This window comes from Sinocyclocheilus anshuiensis, unplaced genomic scaffold (assembly GCF_001515605.1).
Source record: "Sinocyclocheilus anshuiensis isolate Anshui unplaced genomic scaffold, SAMN03320099.WGS_v1.1 scaffold63, whole genome shotgun sequence".
NCBI lineage: Eukaryota > Metazoa > Chordata > Actinopteri > Cypriniformes > Cyprinidae > Sinocyclocheilus > Sinocyclocheilus anshuiensis.
The window spans coordinates 1,895,418-1,913,608 of record NW_015552625.1 but is presented as its reverse complement, the minus strand read 5'-3'; the positions used below and the strand labels follow the sequence as shown (position 1 = coordinate 1,913,608).

Sequence of the window (18,191 nt, the reverse complement as noted above, 5' to 3'; positions counted from 1 at the left end):
GCGGGACAGCACTGGCGAAATCTTCCAACTGAACCATAGCTAAGGTTTATCCAAAAAAATCGCTAGGTTTGTCAGTATGAATATTCTATGGAAAAAAAGTCGCTAAAAGGATCTGAAAGTTGCTAAATCTAGTGCTAAAGTCACGCTCGTGTGTGTGAGAGACGCGGGAGCTGATGGCAGGGGGTGGTGGATATTTGTGGCGGTCAATGTGGATATTGTGGATGAGTTCTTCTGTGTCATCACGTTCTATTAGTTCTACAGCTTCAGTTTCGGAACTGTGTTCACGCTTAGTAACACATACAGCTGTTCCCTCACCACAGTGCAACAGTGAAAACGGACCCCTTTCAAACAGTGTCGCGTTCCGAACGTTGTTTAAGCGGCATACACCGGTATTGCGGTATTTTAAAAATTCATATAACAAAAATAAACACCGGTATTCGGTATGAACCGGTATACCGCCCAGCACTAATTTGAAATAGTGCATTTTTATTATTTAAACCACGTTTTAATAACCGCATTGAACCATGCTACACAGGGATTTTCAGGCTGGTAGCTTCTATGCAAATTCTCCTTTCTTTCAGCCTCGTCTATGGCTGAGCCTCTCGCTGATGGATTCCTGAAAGCTGCATCGCATTCAGAACGCTGCGCAATCCATTTGTTTCTAAGTGCAGAGGATATGGCTGTTTAATTATGCTTCAATCACAGCACGCCCGTGATACTCCTCATGAATCAAACTTTCAAACCCATCTCTCTCTGAATCGAGTGCACGGGGTCCCTGCGGTAGTTAAGCTGTGGACAGAAAGATCCATTACACGGATTCATCTCAGAGTTAACACATTACAGTGGACTACCCTCGCCCGGCGACTCTGCGCCAAATGAAATATGCATAAACATGAAACAATCCCAGCCGAGGCCTAGAGACGGATCAATCCGGCGGATGCGCAACAAGCTCTCCTCCTTCCGAGGTCCGCCTCTCTCGGCTCCCCTCCTGCTTTTCATTATTCTCTCTATTGTTTGATTTATTGTGGTTGTGTAAATATTTCATCAGAGAAGTATTACATTTTGACCTTTAAAAAAATGCTGCCAGGGAGGAAGGAATGCAAGCATCTATTTGTTATGTGTCGCGGATGTGAAAGCGGAGGGCGCATATGGCAGTGATTAAAGTCTCCTACGCTCCAATCCAACAAGCGTGTTTTTGCGGCCAAGATGGTTGCGGCATCCCGTATCAGATGGAGGGAAGGCGAGGTGGTGCGGATACACCGATGCTCCAACAAGAATGTTTTATTGTGCCTGTTAACGTCAGGGGTTTCTTCATTCACCTAACCTAAAATATGAGTCATGAATTTCAGAGCTGTGATTTTCATTGGGCTTGTTAGGAGGGAGGGGGCAGTTTATCTTTCAAATCCTGTTATTGCAGGCTGTTCATCAGGGAAGTCATCTTATTCATTTTCCCGCATCATAAGCCGTTCGCTCTGTTTGGCTCGGGGCTATTAGTCATCAGCAATGACCGCAGTCCCGAGCGCCCTGGGGCCACGAGCTAAATGATGCCCTTGGACTGCAAAGGAGCTGGCGTTTCACCGGGAGCCATTAAAAGTCATTATATCCTATCAATGACACTTTGAGTGCATTACGGCATTAAGAGAGGGGTGGCACAGACACAAACACTGTTATAAACCTTTCTTATTGAGGGAATAAATCTAGACTTGCAAGAGATTAGAAATTTATACACACGCTCTTTGATTTACTTACCTTGACATTGAGCTAAAGCATCAACAACAGCGAGAACAGCAGCATATATGATCTGAAGTGTTTACAGAGATGTGTGTGGGATTTTACTATGCAGTGTTAATGAAAACTAAAACTATGACCACAGATTAAAATAATAATAATAAAAAAAACAATATAACTGAGGAAAACTAAACTAAAATACCTTTTCATGTACAGTTTACTACCGTTCAAACATTTGAGGTCAATACATTTTTTTATTAATATTTTTATTAAGGATGCATTAAATCGATCAGTGTGAGCAAAGACATTTATACTGTTACAAAATATTTCTATTTCAAATAAATGCTTACTTTAAATTGTAAAAATATCTCACAATTATTACTTTTTTTTTTTTTTTTTACTGTATTTCTGATCAAATAAATGCAGTCTTGGTGAGCATTCAAGACTTCTTTCAAAAACATACAAAAAAAAAATATCATACTGGGCCCAAACTTTTGAATTTTAGTTTTAAATTTATTAAAAAATAAAAATAAATCCACTATATATCAATAACACTAGACTGGGATAAAAATGTAACACCATTTAAAAAAAATTTTTTTAACTTTAGCAGCTAAAGTTAAAAAAATCTAAAATACTAAAACTAAAAGACCTAAAACACTAAAAAAAATATATATATAAAAATAAATAGTAATAATAAGCTAATGCTACTGAAAACTAAGGAAAACTAAAGTAAATTAACAACTAATTAAATACAAAAAAGTAAATACTAAGTTAGGGCTGGGCGATAAATCGATAAAGATAATTATCGCACTATATAGATTTCCTCGATAAACGATAACAAGAGTTCGATAAATGTTTGATAGAATGCGGCAAAGGCAGAACGAAAGAGCGCTCGTCATTTGAAGCGCACCACTCGGAGCGTTTATCCACTCGGATCAAAGTTCAAAAAGCGGCGCAAGCTTCACTAGAGCTGTAGAGCAGATGTGTTCACTCACTGATGAGTCTCGCTGACGCGACTCTGAACAGCGCTGTGAGATCCAGTGTGAAGCTCTTGAATTCAGCGAGGAACACAAATAACTCTGTTTACAGCCAGATGAAACAGCGCTGACAAACAGCAGAAATCTGTTGATCTACAAATCGACATCATTTACCATGGATTTACTGTAGTAACACTAACTGCACCATGGTATTGTGTCAGAAATGTGGGTATTCGTGTCAGATTTTATTATATTATTAATGTAGACATGTATCAAATATATTGAAGGAGGAATATACTGTATATGGAATATAATGAAATACCTACAAGCCATATTACATTTTTACCATGGTATTGAGGTGCTATATTTGTGCTTTTAACTGTGATTATCATGATCTAAATGTATGTTATGGAAGACCAATGGTTAAAAAAAACACCTTAAACAGTCAGAATAATTACATTTCACCATATCAAAATGAGATTGCTACAATTTTTACAGATATTACTGATTTTGATAATGAACATAAATCTACATCTGCATCCTAACTCAAGCTTACTATCAAATGTGTATTTCTAAGAGACAAAAAAAATGTTAATTAAATTAACATTTAAAAGAAGAGATCAGACGTGCTAAAACAGTCACATTTAAATGCAGAATCAAAACTCATCTGTTTAGCTGTGCATTTATTGAATGAGCACTGTGCAACGTCCGAACTGATTGCACTATATTTTATGTATAATCATTTTCTATTCTTAACGGTTTTAAATTAATTTTAAACCTCTTAAATCAATTTTTAAATCAATTTCAAATTTTAAATCAATTTTAAAATTTAAATTCCTTGTTTTATTGTTGTGATTATGTTTTTATTATTATTTTCTTTTCTTTTATGTAAATCACTTTGAATTACCATTGTGTATAAACTTGCCTTGCCTTGCCTTATCAGGCAACACAAACTTGTTTCTTGATTTGAAACAATATTATATCTTTGATACTCAGTACAACTACAAAGTACCCGAAAAGATACTCAAGTACAGTAATTAGTTACATTTACTCCAATACTTTACACCTCTGCCCTTTAGTGGCTCCGTAGAACGCGTTATTTGTTTACCGCGCCTTTCTGAATACGGATTCAGACACACCTCTAACCCAGTCCGGGGGTGTTTATGGTCCGCACAGCACTCTTATTTGACATCGTCCCAAGTTACTGTAACCATTATATGCTACGAAAGTCTTTATTTATGCCCGCAAGTCCACAGTGTGCGTGAGACAATGTGCTCTTCTGTTGTCTTTGACAGCTTTTAGGTGCGTTATTGGCAGCGCCACGTGAATGCATCACCACGGAAAAGATGGGGAAATTTTTAAGACAATAATCGCACAACCTATTCGATATTCTATAATTAAATCAACTAATCGAATACTCGAAAATTGTGACCCATCCCTAATAAATACCTACAAGCCATATTACATTTTTACCATGGTATTGAGGTGCTATATTTGTGCTTTTAACTGTGATTATCATGATCTAAATGTATGTTATGGAAGACCAATGGTTAAAAAAAACACCTTAAACAGTCAGAATAATTACATTTCACCATATCAAAATGAGATTGCTACAATTTTTACAGATATTACTGATTTTGATAATGAACATAAATCTACATCTGCATCCTAACTCAAGCTTACTATCAAATGTGTATTTCTAAGAGACAAAAAAAATGTTAATTAAATTAACATTTAAAAGAAGAGATCAGACGTGCTAAAACAGTCACATTTAAATGCAGAATCAAAACTCATCTGTTTAGCTGTGCATTTATTGAATGAGCACTGTGCAACGTCCGAACTGATTGCACTATATTTTATGTATAATCATTTTCTATTCTTAACGGTTTTAAATTAATTTTAAACCTCTTAAATCAATTTTTAAATCAATTTCAAATTTTAAATCAATTTTAAAATTTAAATTCCTTGTTTTATTGTTGTGATTATGTTTTTATTATTATTTTCTTTTCTTTTATGTAAATCACTTTGAATTACCATTGTGTATAAACTTGCCTTGCCTTGCCTTATCAGGCAACACAAACTTGTTTCTTGATTTGAAACAATATTACTCATTACTAGAACATGCAGCACTAAGAAATTATTTTTTTCTATTAAGATATTTATTTTGTTAAGGAAAAATGACTGGAGAAGTGTAAAGAATTCAAAAATGAAGTGTTTGTCATGTTCTGACCATAAAGAATAGTTGAAAACCACAATTAACCATCTGGTTTTTACAACTTTCACATTGGAGCAAAAATCGGCCTTTAAGCTTGAAAGAAATAAAAATTGTACATTTATCGTGATGATTATCGATATCGACTGATACGAAAAAAAAAAATATCGAGATCATTTTTTGCCCATATCGCCCAGCCCTATACTAAGTAAAAAGCAAAAACGAGTATAAAACATCTAATAACCTACTATGAATTCTTTTACTATAACATTTACTATGAATTTGCAAAGTCAATTAATCAAAAATAGGCTACTCTGAAAAATAGATTATTTCGCATCAGCATTAGAAGTAGTTCTGATTTACAAGTTTCTGGTATATTCTGAAATAAATCTCATGAGTTTACTTGTTACTAAAGCCTCCGTTTAAAATCCATCTAGCACTGCTGACAAACATTCATTTCATATCCAAGACCGTCTTTTCCCCCTCTTCATATTAACCTGTCACACAGCAGATAGCGTGCATTTGCTTGGCGTTGGTGTGTGCACATTTTCATTCCCAACCTGTCAGCTGGGCTGCGTTTTTAGCAGAGGGACAGGGCACCGGTGTCACACCGGTAATCTTGACTGACATCGCTCTGAAATATTTCTCTCCTCTCGAGAAAAAGAAAAAAAACAAATGCAGAAAAGTTGCTGCCAGTCATATCCACCTCCTTCGTAATATAAAAATACGAAGAAGGAATCAGATGAAATCCATTAGATAATCATTTAAATAGAACTGTAATCATTTGCTTTCTCAACCAGTTCTGACACACAAATCCACCGCTATTATGCCCCTGTCAAAAGAAAGCATACTGAAACCGCAAAGCCCTTGAAAAGTCCAATCTCAAAGGGCAATCCAAATAGAAAAAGTAAAGGTTCAGCACATTTATCATTTAATAAGAGTTTGTGCTCACTTGCCCTGAAAATATAACTACAATATTAGCCTTAAACACACTTTGAAAATATTAATGACCTTGGAATGGACAATGTTGATCTAGTCTTCACCAGAAAGCTTTAGATGATAAAAGTTGAAAACGTATTGAAGGCTTATCGCTTTGATGCATGATTTATTAAATCAGAAAAGAAAAAAAAGTAATGTCTCTTGTTACTTCAAAAAACATTAAAAAAAATATATATTCCCAATCTGTAACTGTTTCTGAAAGAATTACACATCTGTCCATTGGAATAAAATGTAGATATTCCATAGATACTTGATGCATTACCACTTCCGTCAGCCATGCTGAATTGGTGTTATAAATAAAACAACACTATGACATAAAGGCCTTGTCCTAAATACCACCCTAAGACCTCAAATGTCAAATGCGACACCCTACAGGTCCATGGACTTCACTGACACAAGCAACGGTCATCTCAAGTCTGCAAATTCACATCAAGTGCGCCATTTGGGATGGAGCCAAAAAGGACAGTTATACAGAATTATGGCTAAGAACCAAATTTAATCACCCATGTTGCTCATAAATGGTTAAAAACTATCTGTCCTTGTAGCAGACACCATGTCTCAGTGGGTTAATGAATTTTAAAGTGCTATACAAACTTTACAAATTCAGATTCTATTGGATTTTAAGCTAATGGCAGATGTGACTACAATGGTCAGGCTCTGTAAAGACTTTGCAGGGCTGTCCCTGAGCTGACAAAAGCTGGCCCAATTACAGCAGGCCAAAATGAAAAGCATCCTTACATTGTGTGTCAGCTCAAAGTACTTCTGGCAGGCCAGCTGATAGTGCATTCCCTTGACCAGTTCCAGAATCTGTGTAAAAGAGAGAGAGGAAAGGGTTGAGCGGTTGGGAGCGAGAAAGGAATAGGAAAACAGTGAGAGTGATAATGAATGAGAGTAATAGAGTGGTCTTAATTATTTATAATACGTTTACATGTATGCTCTAAAAAGGTATGTGTAAATTAGTAAAGACCAAATATTAAGAAGAGAAAAACAACACTTATTGGCTCCACAAAACAGCAAAAAGAATCAGATGTCAAAGCCACCTTAAACTTTCCATTAACATGCACTTCATATCCAAAGAGTAACTGGATGTTCTTTTAATAACATTTTATTTACACCTTTGTTCATGTCTCCAGCATGACCAGATGGAAAACGCCACTTACATATTACACTGTAGAGCTTGTGTAAACTGAAAAACTCAGACCGAGAGCTTGAAATGCTTTTTGTCATTCTGACAGATAAAAAAAAGGAAAAAAATTGAGCCTGACAGAAAATTTATAATCAAGCCCATCAAAGTGACAGATAATGATTATGTGTAGTACAAACAGTGTCTGTATTGCATATTACTTGAGTAGTTAGATAACACAAATGCATTAGTATTTATGTTTCACAGAAGAATATGGTCAGAAACCGTCCCTGACCACCTCTAAATCCAAACACAATGAATCTGAAAGTATTTTAATGTGGTCAATGTGACATCCAACTACAAGCTGATCGCTGACAATGCATGTTAATGGCAGGTGTAAAGGGGGCCAGAATGTCAAATCAATATCTAAGCAGTCTTTGATGAGCAATAAAGATGAATAACACAGTTAACAATGCATTGTGCTACTTTCGCTGACACAGCACACGTTTATGAGGTTTCAGGTGAGAGACAGCAGCAAAATGCCATCAAAGGGAGAAGTGGTTACACATTCTACTTCTCTTTCCTTTTCTTTTGTGCTCAGACCTCCCCTCAGGTGATGCTTTTAACACCATGTATTCCCTGTGGTAAAGTATGGCATTCCACCTCAGCTAGCATCGGCAAGAACTGAAATGCATAATACATGGGCTTAAAGGTGAGACCCAACACCATCCAACACCTAACTCAAAGCTCCAGAGACAAACGCTACTGGGAAGAAATGGTAAAATATACAGCAAGACACCAGCTAGGGGTTCAATGTATGCTGCGAAAAACAAGATAAATATCACTGGTTTAACATATTGCCTGAGGATAACATAGCCAAGAACAGCTAATAACATTACACATTAACACTGCACTTATTTGACTTGTAGCGATGTGTGGGTTTCTTACAAATATATTTTTGCAGGCAGTTAAAGATACTTTTTGCCTATTTAGCTACCCACTATGATTGGATGAAAAAATAAATAAATAAATATACATATACACATATATACATTGAGACACATACATATATATATATATATATACTGTATATACATATACATATACATATATATATATATATATATACACACACACACACTATACAATAAAAATGTTAGTGCTGTCAAAATTAACGTGTTAACACAGGCGATTAATTTTTCCAGTTTAATGGCGTTAAAAATATTTAACACAATTAACCTGGGACGGAGCTAGCGTTAGCCACCCCACTCACAACTGCTGCTTCTGTCTCTTTTTTCTTGACAAGAATTGCATTTATTTAGATGCAGTACGTCTTTATGAGCACAAACAGAACATTTTTTAGACACGCACTCCACTTCCAGTGCCAGGCACTAGTCAAACGAGTGCAGAAATGGTACAGGTGACGAGGAGCTTGAGTAGAACAACAGTGAACTGCGGTCAGATGAGATGTTGTCAGGCCATACGTCAGTAGATACGAATTTTCCTGTTCTGTTAGCCTTTATATACTGTGTTCATAGTACGTGCTCTTCAATTGCACACACAAATATGGCGGCACACGCTGTAGCCTGTATCATTTCATAATAAAGCGCAAATGAAACTACGAGCATGTATGTCAGATCCGCGTCATGTTCAGAAGCGGCAGCTCTTAAAGTAATAGCATCCAAAAACCTAATAACCCAGCTGCTGTGATGTCTGTTAATCAAAGAACAAAAGAAACAAAAGAGGAAATCAATAACTTTTGTAGCTTTAAGGATTCATTTATTATTCATTTTGAATTTAGAGTTAAAACTTCAATTTCTGTATGTTTCCTACTTAAAAGGCACAGGTAAATACGACACTTATTATAATGGTTTTGTGTGAAGATTGTTTTAAGTTCACTTAAATTAGAAGTTGTTGTTTTTTGAAGTCTAATAAATAAATCTAATAAATGTTAAAATTGATAGCACCCAATTATACTGTAATGTTGAATGGCTATAGTCAAGGTTAAATATTAGGAAAAAAAGAATAATTTCCCAGAGACATCAGTAGTATTGGTATCAGTGATACTCGCCTTCAGTCATAAAAAAGATTAGACAAAGACTAAACAAATATAAAAAAAAAAGTTGTTTCTACATTAATTTGAAGATAATTTTGAAATGATTGCAATATAAAAGTATATTTAAAAACTTTAATGTTCGGTTGGATTAATCGTGATTAATTTCAGAAAAAATGTGTGATTAATTTCAGTCTTCAACTGATTGACAGCACTAAAAAATTTTCACACAATTTTTTATTTTAAAATCTGATATTTTTCAAATCACAAGAAATATAAATGGAAGAAAAAAGCTTAAAGGGGTCATCGGATGCCCATTTTACACAAATTGATATGATTCTTTAGGGCAGGGGTGTCAAACTCAATTCCTGGAGGGCCGGAGCCCTGCAGAGTTTAGATTCAACCCTAATTAAACACACCTGATCCAACTAATCAAGTCCTTTAGGCTTATTTGAAAACTATGTGATATGTGTGTTGGAGCAGAGTTGGAACAAAGCTCTGCAGGGCTCCGGCCCTCTAGGAATTGAGTTTGACACCCCTGCTTTAGGGTCTTCTTGAAAAGTCTGTAACATACTTTGGTTAAAATTTCTCAATGGTAGTGTAAAAAACACCTTTTTTACCCTGTCAAAATCAGCTCTGTTTTCAGCACGCTGTTCTAGTTCATGTGGCTTTAAATGCTAGTGAACTCTGCTGACTCCACCCCTCTCTTCCGTGGAGTGACGAGCAGACCATAGATATGTGTAGATTCCCTATTTGACCGCTCCAGATACGTTGATGCGTCAGCCATCTCGCATTCACCATAATAATCAATGAATATTCAAAGATATACAAGCGTATAACTTGCTGTTGTAGACGCACACTGTCAATGTGCTCAACATCTTCAGTGGCTCAGATGTTGGGAGTAAATGACGACTGCTATGTTCATTACTACATACAACAACTAAACACCTCAATCTCTTAATCGGAGACATTCTTGTCTTCCCCTGCACCGGAGTCGACACAATGGCGGACTGATGACAGCTCACTCAGGGCGGAGCTAAGGTAAGACACTACTGTCAATCAACTATCGTGGGAGGGGCCTGTGCAGAACTACGTCATTCTGACAGGAACCTCAGAACAGCCTGATTTGAGAAAGGGGATTTTAAAATAGGGATTTAAAAAAAAAAACACTGGGTGGATTTTTATCATTATAGGATATATGTGTACACACACTTCCAACACACATTTATGTTCAAACAACTTGTAAAGTGAATTTTGCATCCGATGACCCCTTTTTAATAAAATATAAAAGTGATTGAGGGAACAAATCACTTTTTTTTCTCCACATGGATATTTTTACTAAAATGTGCATCAATTTAGTTTAGTCAGTTTATATAGTAATAAACGGCAACATTTAACTGCATACTTAAGTCCAACACTTTAACGTGAAAAATCCCACAGGACATCCTTGAACCTTGAACATGAGTGAATGAGTCATTGAACTGATTCACATAAAGTGTTTGCCACTTACAAACTACCACTCTTTTTGACACTAAAGTTAAAATCAGAAACTTTATACACAATGCCAAGGAATGATCACATACTGTAACTAGAAAATGGCATTCTTGTAAAGAAGCTAAATTGTCAAAAAAGCACACTGCAACATTCATGATGCTACTTAACCAAAACCTTTGTTAATATAACACAAATATCCAATATGTCACCAATATATAGCCTTGCAACCTACTTAAGTAATCATCACACTACAAATGTAATTCCATATATGATGCTTAGGTAAGAAAGCATCTACCCTGACAATAAAAAGTAAACAAATTGAAGCAACATTGGACACAAACTGACTTTGTTCTGAGTGCTTTATTATATCTGTGGCTTAATAGCTTGATAGCAAACAAACAGGTGCAACATGAGCCTATAATTTCAGGGGCTGCTAAAGTATTAAGTGGTGGCGTGAAAAATGCTGGGATTAAATCCGTAACATGCATGCTACGTGTGACTCTACATGTTCTTGCTTCTTCCACTGTTTGAACTGTGAACCAAGCATGCGATCCTTTAATCTGCACTTCCTAAGGTAAGAGTCACGCTGTGACGGGCTCTAAGTGCAAGTGAGAGAAAGGTGAGCTCAGTTTTCTACAGCAGTTCTCTTTCCAGACTGGAGTCTCGCCCTTTTGACTGTAATGTCACTTTGTCAATAGACAGGTTGACTGAGAAGGTTGACGTTCTGCATTTTAATCACCTTACTACCCGGGCTTTTCACATTTTCTGAGGTTTTTAATTATCCAGAGCACTGGGCTGGTGCTGCGGTGAGAGGGCCACGTGCTGCGAGAGCTCCTGGGGTGAACATCAAGCTGTTGCTTCACACGCCCACAGGTCTAAGTCTCTGAAAACTGAGAGTGTATAAGGACACTGCTTGGGTCTCCAATGAAATTATGAATTTAATTGGATTGGAAATGTGCTACCCTTGGGCTGGCATGTCGGACTGCATTAGGCAGCCATCAGCCATTTCCCTCGACCGCACGATGGGTAGTAGTGGATGAGGCATGTGAGGAAAAAAAAAAAAAAAAACGGAACACCTTACAGTGGGAACAAGCTAACGTTTCTCAAATAGCTGAGAATGATTTTTCATGCACTTCAAACTATATGCTTTATACAACAAAAGTTCAAAAGTATTATTTCAACATTATATGTAACATTTATTACCATCATTTAAAGGTCAAATACCCCCCAAAATAATACAAAACATAGTAATAATATAAAAACTATTAATATAAATGTAAATATGTAATATAAAAATATGTATTTTTTAATTTTTGTTAGTTAGCTTCACTCATATCAGCTAGAAGTCTTAACTGTAAAACCAGAGATAGTATGCAAGATTTGGCATTATATATATATATATTCTTTTTAAGAGCCTTTTAACGCTGAACTTAATGGCCTTATTAAAACCAGCCCGTTAATTGCATTAGCGTCAAAGGATTCTAACTTCAGGAGAACATTACAGCAAGGCTGGTCCATCTCATTTCACTGCCTTGGCCAGTTGCAGCTGCTTTAATGTGTGAGAGAAAATCAGCAGAAATGACTTTTAAGAGTACTTTAAAGAACGCATCAAATCACTAGATACAGCAAAGGTCAAAGTAATCAACACTGAGCTGAAGCTGTCATTACACTGGAGAATCCGGAGCGTTATTTCTTTTTGTCATTAATATTCCAGAAGTACAGCAGATTCATTATTATTCCAAAAGTACTGCAGGATGGGGCTTTCAGGGATGCCTTGTTAAAAATGAATCACACCACTTTTGTATGATTACTATACAGTCGTATCATTTTAATTGTCAAACTAATGTCCGTTCTACTCATTATTTGGTAGATTTTGTTTGGTCTGTGGTCATGGAGATGTGAATTTGTGCAAATAATTTTAATGGATGCCAAGTTAAGTTTTAAAAAGCCCTTTACACACACAGTGCTGAACCTGGTCAAGTGTGTGCTAGTCGTCGGACAAACCTGATTGATCCCACTAGGGGAGACTTTATAGTTCTGCAGCTTCTGTTTCAACAGCTCAGGGTCGCTGTGGCGGAATGGACACCCTGTGAAGAAGACGAAGAGAAGGAGAAAATGGGTTTACAAGCATCAGTTCAAACCAGTGTCTGAAAATATGTCCTACAGGACAGTTGGAACACGACCCATGCGGTTTTTTGTGCCTTGAAGGCCACTGCAGGAAAGGGATACTTACTTGTGGGATCGTGTTTCCAAGCAAAAGTGAGCAATTAAATCTAAGTGCTCTTCCACAAGGCTGTTAGTGAAGGGTACATACTTTATGACGGCCACTTCAAGGAAGTAAATTAGCAGTTATGATCATGTGATCCTGGGTAGAGGGTACTAGCAATTCTTTTTGAAAAAAGGTCATTTAAGATCTTTCAAAACCCTCAATCGAATTCATGCATCCAAAGACCTTCATAAGGGGATTTGTCCACATTATTACATGTAGGAAAGCAAAGACAACCATTCAAAAGTTCGGACTCTGTAAAGTTTTTGTGGTTTTGAAAGTAGACTCGTTAAGTTTATTTTAGCAAAATCAGTAATATTGTGAGATATTATCACAATTCAATATAACTGTTTTCTATTTGAATATATTTTACAATGTAATATTACTGTGATGCAAAGCTGATTTTTTTTAGCATCATTACTCCAGTCTCTAGTATCCCATGATCCTTCAGGAAACATTTTTACATGCTGATTTGCTGCTCAAGAAACATTTCTCACTATTATCAATGTTGAAAACAGTTGTGCTGCTTAACATTTTTTGTGAAAACCGTGATACATTTTTTCAGGATTCTTTGATGAATAGAAAGTTCAAAAGAACAGGATTTATTTGAACAGAAATCTTTTGTCTTTACTGTCACTTTTGATCAATTTAATGCATCCTTGCTGAATAAAAGTATGTCTTTCTTTTTGTTTCATTTAAATAACTGAAAATTTGTCATTTTTTGTTTACATTTTAAACAACGCCACATGGAAATTAAACAAGATTTAACCTCATTAAAAAAAGACATCAGGCAAGCACTGTCCTAACAGCTATAAACAAATGTTCATACTATATTATCAAGGAAATATTTCATTTCAAAACAGTACCAATGGTGTATATCTTTGTGATGGTGTATTGAAGCATGTAAGACAGTAATGCCCTCCATCCTTTAGTATATACAACCTAAAGCTTTCTGGCCTTCATAGTGAGCAGGACATAGTGATGCTCACTTTCGGATGCATTTTGTCCATTATGTGCATTGCGAAAAGCAGATGTTATTAATTAGGCTGCGTGAACTTGCATTTTTGTATTCATTTTTATTTTACAGCTAATTCACTGCATTTCAATGCAGTCTTTTAATTCTCTTCATTACGGAACTAAAGACGGGCCTCTGGGGGACCGATCACATTTAAAACCAACAGTCTGGCTCAGTATGACTCACCATGGTAGTCGCCTTGGCTGGGTGGGTTTGACAAAATCACCTTCATGCAACTGTAGGGGGTGTAGTCAGTGCGCTTGCCTTCCTTCCCAAACATGTGGCGGACGCTGTAGGCATATGCTTTATCAAACTGCAGAGCAAGACAAAGACGAGAGAGAAAGAGAGAGAGAACGTGAGTTTGAGGGAGAGGACAGTAAAGTGCGTGAGAAGAGGGTAGGAATAATGGGGAGGTTGTGGGTGAAACGAAGACATTGTCGTACATCAAGTAGGTTGTGGCAGGGCGTTTTCCTCTATGAAATATAGAGCTATTAGCAGGGACCTGCTGTAGCGGTGTCGCCAAACCGCAGACAGCTGTGACTGGATTATGGATAATGTGGCTGCTCTCTTTCTCGCTCCCCTCCCCCATCTCTATTTCACTCTCTACACACAAATCTCATGTCTCCGAGGCATCGCCATCAAACCAAATTAAAAAATTAACACATGCAAAGGAAACCCGTGTTAAAGAGCTGCTACCTCAAGCAGAAATATAAACAAGACAGCAAAATATTCACAGAGCAAAACATTTTTAGAACAACATTGTTCTAACTTGTGATTTTAATATTACCATTCAAAGCTTTGGGGTCTGTAAGATTTTTTTAAAGTTTTTGAAAGACGTCTCTTATGTTCATCAAGGCTGCATTTATTTGATCAAAAATACAGTAAAAAGTAATATTGTGAAATACTGTTACAATTTTTTTTAAACTTTTATATTTTGATATATTTTAAAATGATGACATGATCCTTGATTTTTGTGGAAATTTCTTTAATGAATAGAAATTTCAAAAGAAAAGCATTTATTTGAAACAGAAAGATTCTGTTACGTTTTAAATGTCTTTACTGTCACTAGGGCTGGGTATCGTTCGAAAATTTTCGATACCAATACCAATACCTTGACTTCGATACCGGTTCCTGAACGATACTTTTTTCGATACCAATTTTATGAAATCAATTTTAACAAGATTACATTATCTAAAAAAAAAAAAAACTTTGGTTTCATTTTTTTAGCTTGTTGATGTTTATACAAACTCAAAGACTCATCTCCTGAGCCACTGCACAAAGAAACAAAATGTAATCAACACAATAAATCAGTGCAAATAGTTTTAATAAAGCTCAAATAGTCTTCAGTTTACACATCTATTAGGCTACATTTACACTAGTGCGTGTTCATTTTAAAAAGCATAGCTCAGACAGAATCATGATTTCTATTCATTTTCCACTGATTTACTTCCAGCGCTGTCTGCCTGTGTTCTCTCTTCCATGATCGCTGCTCTGACTCAGAGGTAATAACATATTTAATTTCAGCAACATTACATGGCCAAAACACACATTAGACGGCAATCGGAAGTTATTACAAAACTCGATGGTGGTTTAAAGTGAGTTTTGAGTAAAAGCGGAATATAAATCTTATTTATTGTCTTATGTAGCATGATGCTACAGTTTGCATGAATGGTCACATAACACGCGCTTTCGGTCATGTAACGTTAGTATGAACAGACATCTGCATATGATCGGAACTCCACGCAGCTCCCGCACTACTCTCCATTGGAAATGAATGACTGAATGACTGGTCTGTCGCTTGTCGTTTGTCGGAGATAGTGGAAAGCCGGCTTGAAACGCAGTGGAAAAGCCAGAATGACGAGAATCATTTTCATTTTAGAACATAAACGCACCAGTGTAAATGTAGCCTTACATCTAAGGGGGCTGGGACGCATTCACACTACAGCCTCACGTGTGCGCCACATCTCTGAGTGTAACCGGTGTAAACTAGTAGGTGTGTTCGACATGACGCGGACCGACTGTGCAGTGCAGCCCGATCGGTGTATTACAGTACCACGAGAGCTAAAGAGAGCAGACTGCTCTGTGCGCTTTCGAATCACTTTCGCGGATGTCAAACACTGATCGATCTGCGTCGCACCTCTTCTAGTCGAACACACCAGCTAGTGCTGCAGGCACCCTTAGGTATCGAAATTTGGTACCGAATGGAGCAGGAATGGAAAAAGAAAATCTGACCATCTGTGCAAAGTCACATGATTAATGTGACAAATTTCCTTATTTGATTAGTGACCTAGAAATAGTACAGAACCCTTAAACTACATTTTCAGTTTTAAATTAGATTTTGAATCCTAGATTTTCAATGTGGAATTTTTGTTTGCGCAGGGCCCAGGTAGGACAAGAAAAAGTAAGTCTCATGCGGCTATTATCATACATATTAAAAGTGACATGAAATCACCTTTGAGCATTAACGGGGTCTTATTTGTGCTTTGCGCAGCTTTTTCTGCTGTGTACATCACCGTCCACCTTGAGAAATATGGTGTATGCTTAGGAAACCATTAAAGTGTTTGCATTTGATGAGGGTCAGTGCATTCAATCTCAGGCCTGAACTCAATACACCAATCATGTACACTCTGGTAACTATCCAAAAGGGTAACCTGGTTATGTCTCAGCTTAGAGGGAGAGAAGAGAGCAAAGGAGGGAGACAAAGAGATAATTACCTGCAGCAGTCTGATGCCATTACCAAAGTAATAAAACTTGTGAACTTGACAAGGTGACTATCTACAAGGCTGCAATTAAACAGGCCATAAAATCAACTTACTCGATCACAAATTAATGACATGATGGGTCTATAGATTCAAGCAAGCCCTTCAGTTTTAATATTATATCACTATTCCACAACTCTTCTTGTGATCTATTTTGTCCAATTGAAATTCATTTTTAACCTGTGAATTTTGTCCTGGTTGACTGAGATCCCATCCAGGTTTACATTTCAATCTCACTACAGCCTGAGCCATGCTTGATCTGCTCTGAATGTAAGCTTTAAATCTAATCTGCCTTTATGGAGCAGAAATTCTCCCCGTTTTCACAAAGTCAAATAGCAAATGACCTATTCATGTCTTTTGTACTTTTAAAAAATCAATGTGAATTGCAGTTTGAAAACCACTTTACTTAAATAATGTGACGTATTTTTGAGTGAAACAGAATATTTGATGGGGGAAAAATGTGTAGTGTGAACAGATTTGGATAGTAAAAAGTGGTCATTACACTGTCCCAAAAAAAAGGTACCTTAAGGGGTGCAATAGCTTGTCACTGGTGCAGTACTCTTAAAAGGGACAACTTTGCACCTTATCTATCCCTAAAAGGTGCATATTAGTGCCTCACAGTAAAAACATACCCTTAAATCACTACTATGCACCTTTTAGAAGTAAATAAGGTACATAAATAAAGATTCTGGCCCTGACAAGCTGCTGCATACCTAAACGTCAATTTTTTTTTCTTAAAATGCACATACAGGAATAGGGCTGAATGGAAGTTGCTCAAATAAACAATGCCTGAATAGCTTTTTGACTATCGTTTAACATTATCCAACTGCCCACATTGCCTAAGCAATGTCAGCGGAAAAGGAAAGTCATAAAGAATGTGCATTATGAAAGTAAATGGGGTCAATTTTGATTTCACGCTGACTTTAAATGTTCACACACCGGAACACAGTAAGTACATTTTGTAATGTGGCAAAACAATCATCATATAGGGTCCCCCGGCTCACAGCACTCTGCTGCTGGCTCCCACTTACAGTAAACACTGTCAGGCAGTAACTCGCAGACAACTCGCTGCTGTTGGCTGCACCATCAGCTCATTAGAATGCAACTAATTACTGTATTAATGTCAACAGCCTCTCCCTTAATGTATGCAAATGCACATCTGATCCATTTCATATCCGTTCCAAAGTAAACCTGGAGAAAAATCTGTACCAAAATAAACGGTGAGTTAATCAGACGTCATTTTCTGCAGATTATAAAACAGGCTCCTGGCGTGACCTGTTCCTCGCTGGATTCAGGCTCGTCTCATTTCCAGATGTTTTCTGGAAACTGACTGCTAGATTATTACACTTGAAAGCTCCAGTACTTCATAATGCTGTTCAATGAATGCAACAGGAAGGAGAATTTGAAATTAATTTTTTTACTGTCTTTGCAATGTAAACATTATAACAAATTTATTTAAACACTCTTTTCCAGAGGTTTAAAAAAAGGTTGATTCAAATTTACGTTTAAAAATCAATTCACAAAATATATAAACAATACTGTATGTAAACATTATATTATAGGAT

At 36.6% G+C, this 18,191-nt stretch overlaps 1 protein-coding gene across 1 annotated transcript in view; it reads right to left on the bottom strand.

Moving 5' to 3' along the window:
- LOC107666539 (DNA primase large subunit-like) overlaps window positions 1-18,191 on the bottom strand; it is a 74,853-nt gene that overhangs the window by 2,892 nt on the left and 53,770 nt on the right. Inside the window, exons 11-13 of the mRNA XM_016457928.1 lie at window positions 14,054-14,180; window positions 12,591-12,673; window positions 6,655-6,723 (exon numbers count right to left, since the gene is read on the bottom strand). Coding sequence (XP_016313414.1) covers window positions 6,655-6,723; window positions 12,591-12,673; window positions 14,054-14,180 — 279 coding nt within the window. The remainder of the gene's footprint in view (window positions 1-6,654; window positions 6,724-12,590; window positions 12,674-14,053; window positions 14,181-18,191) is intronic.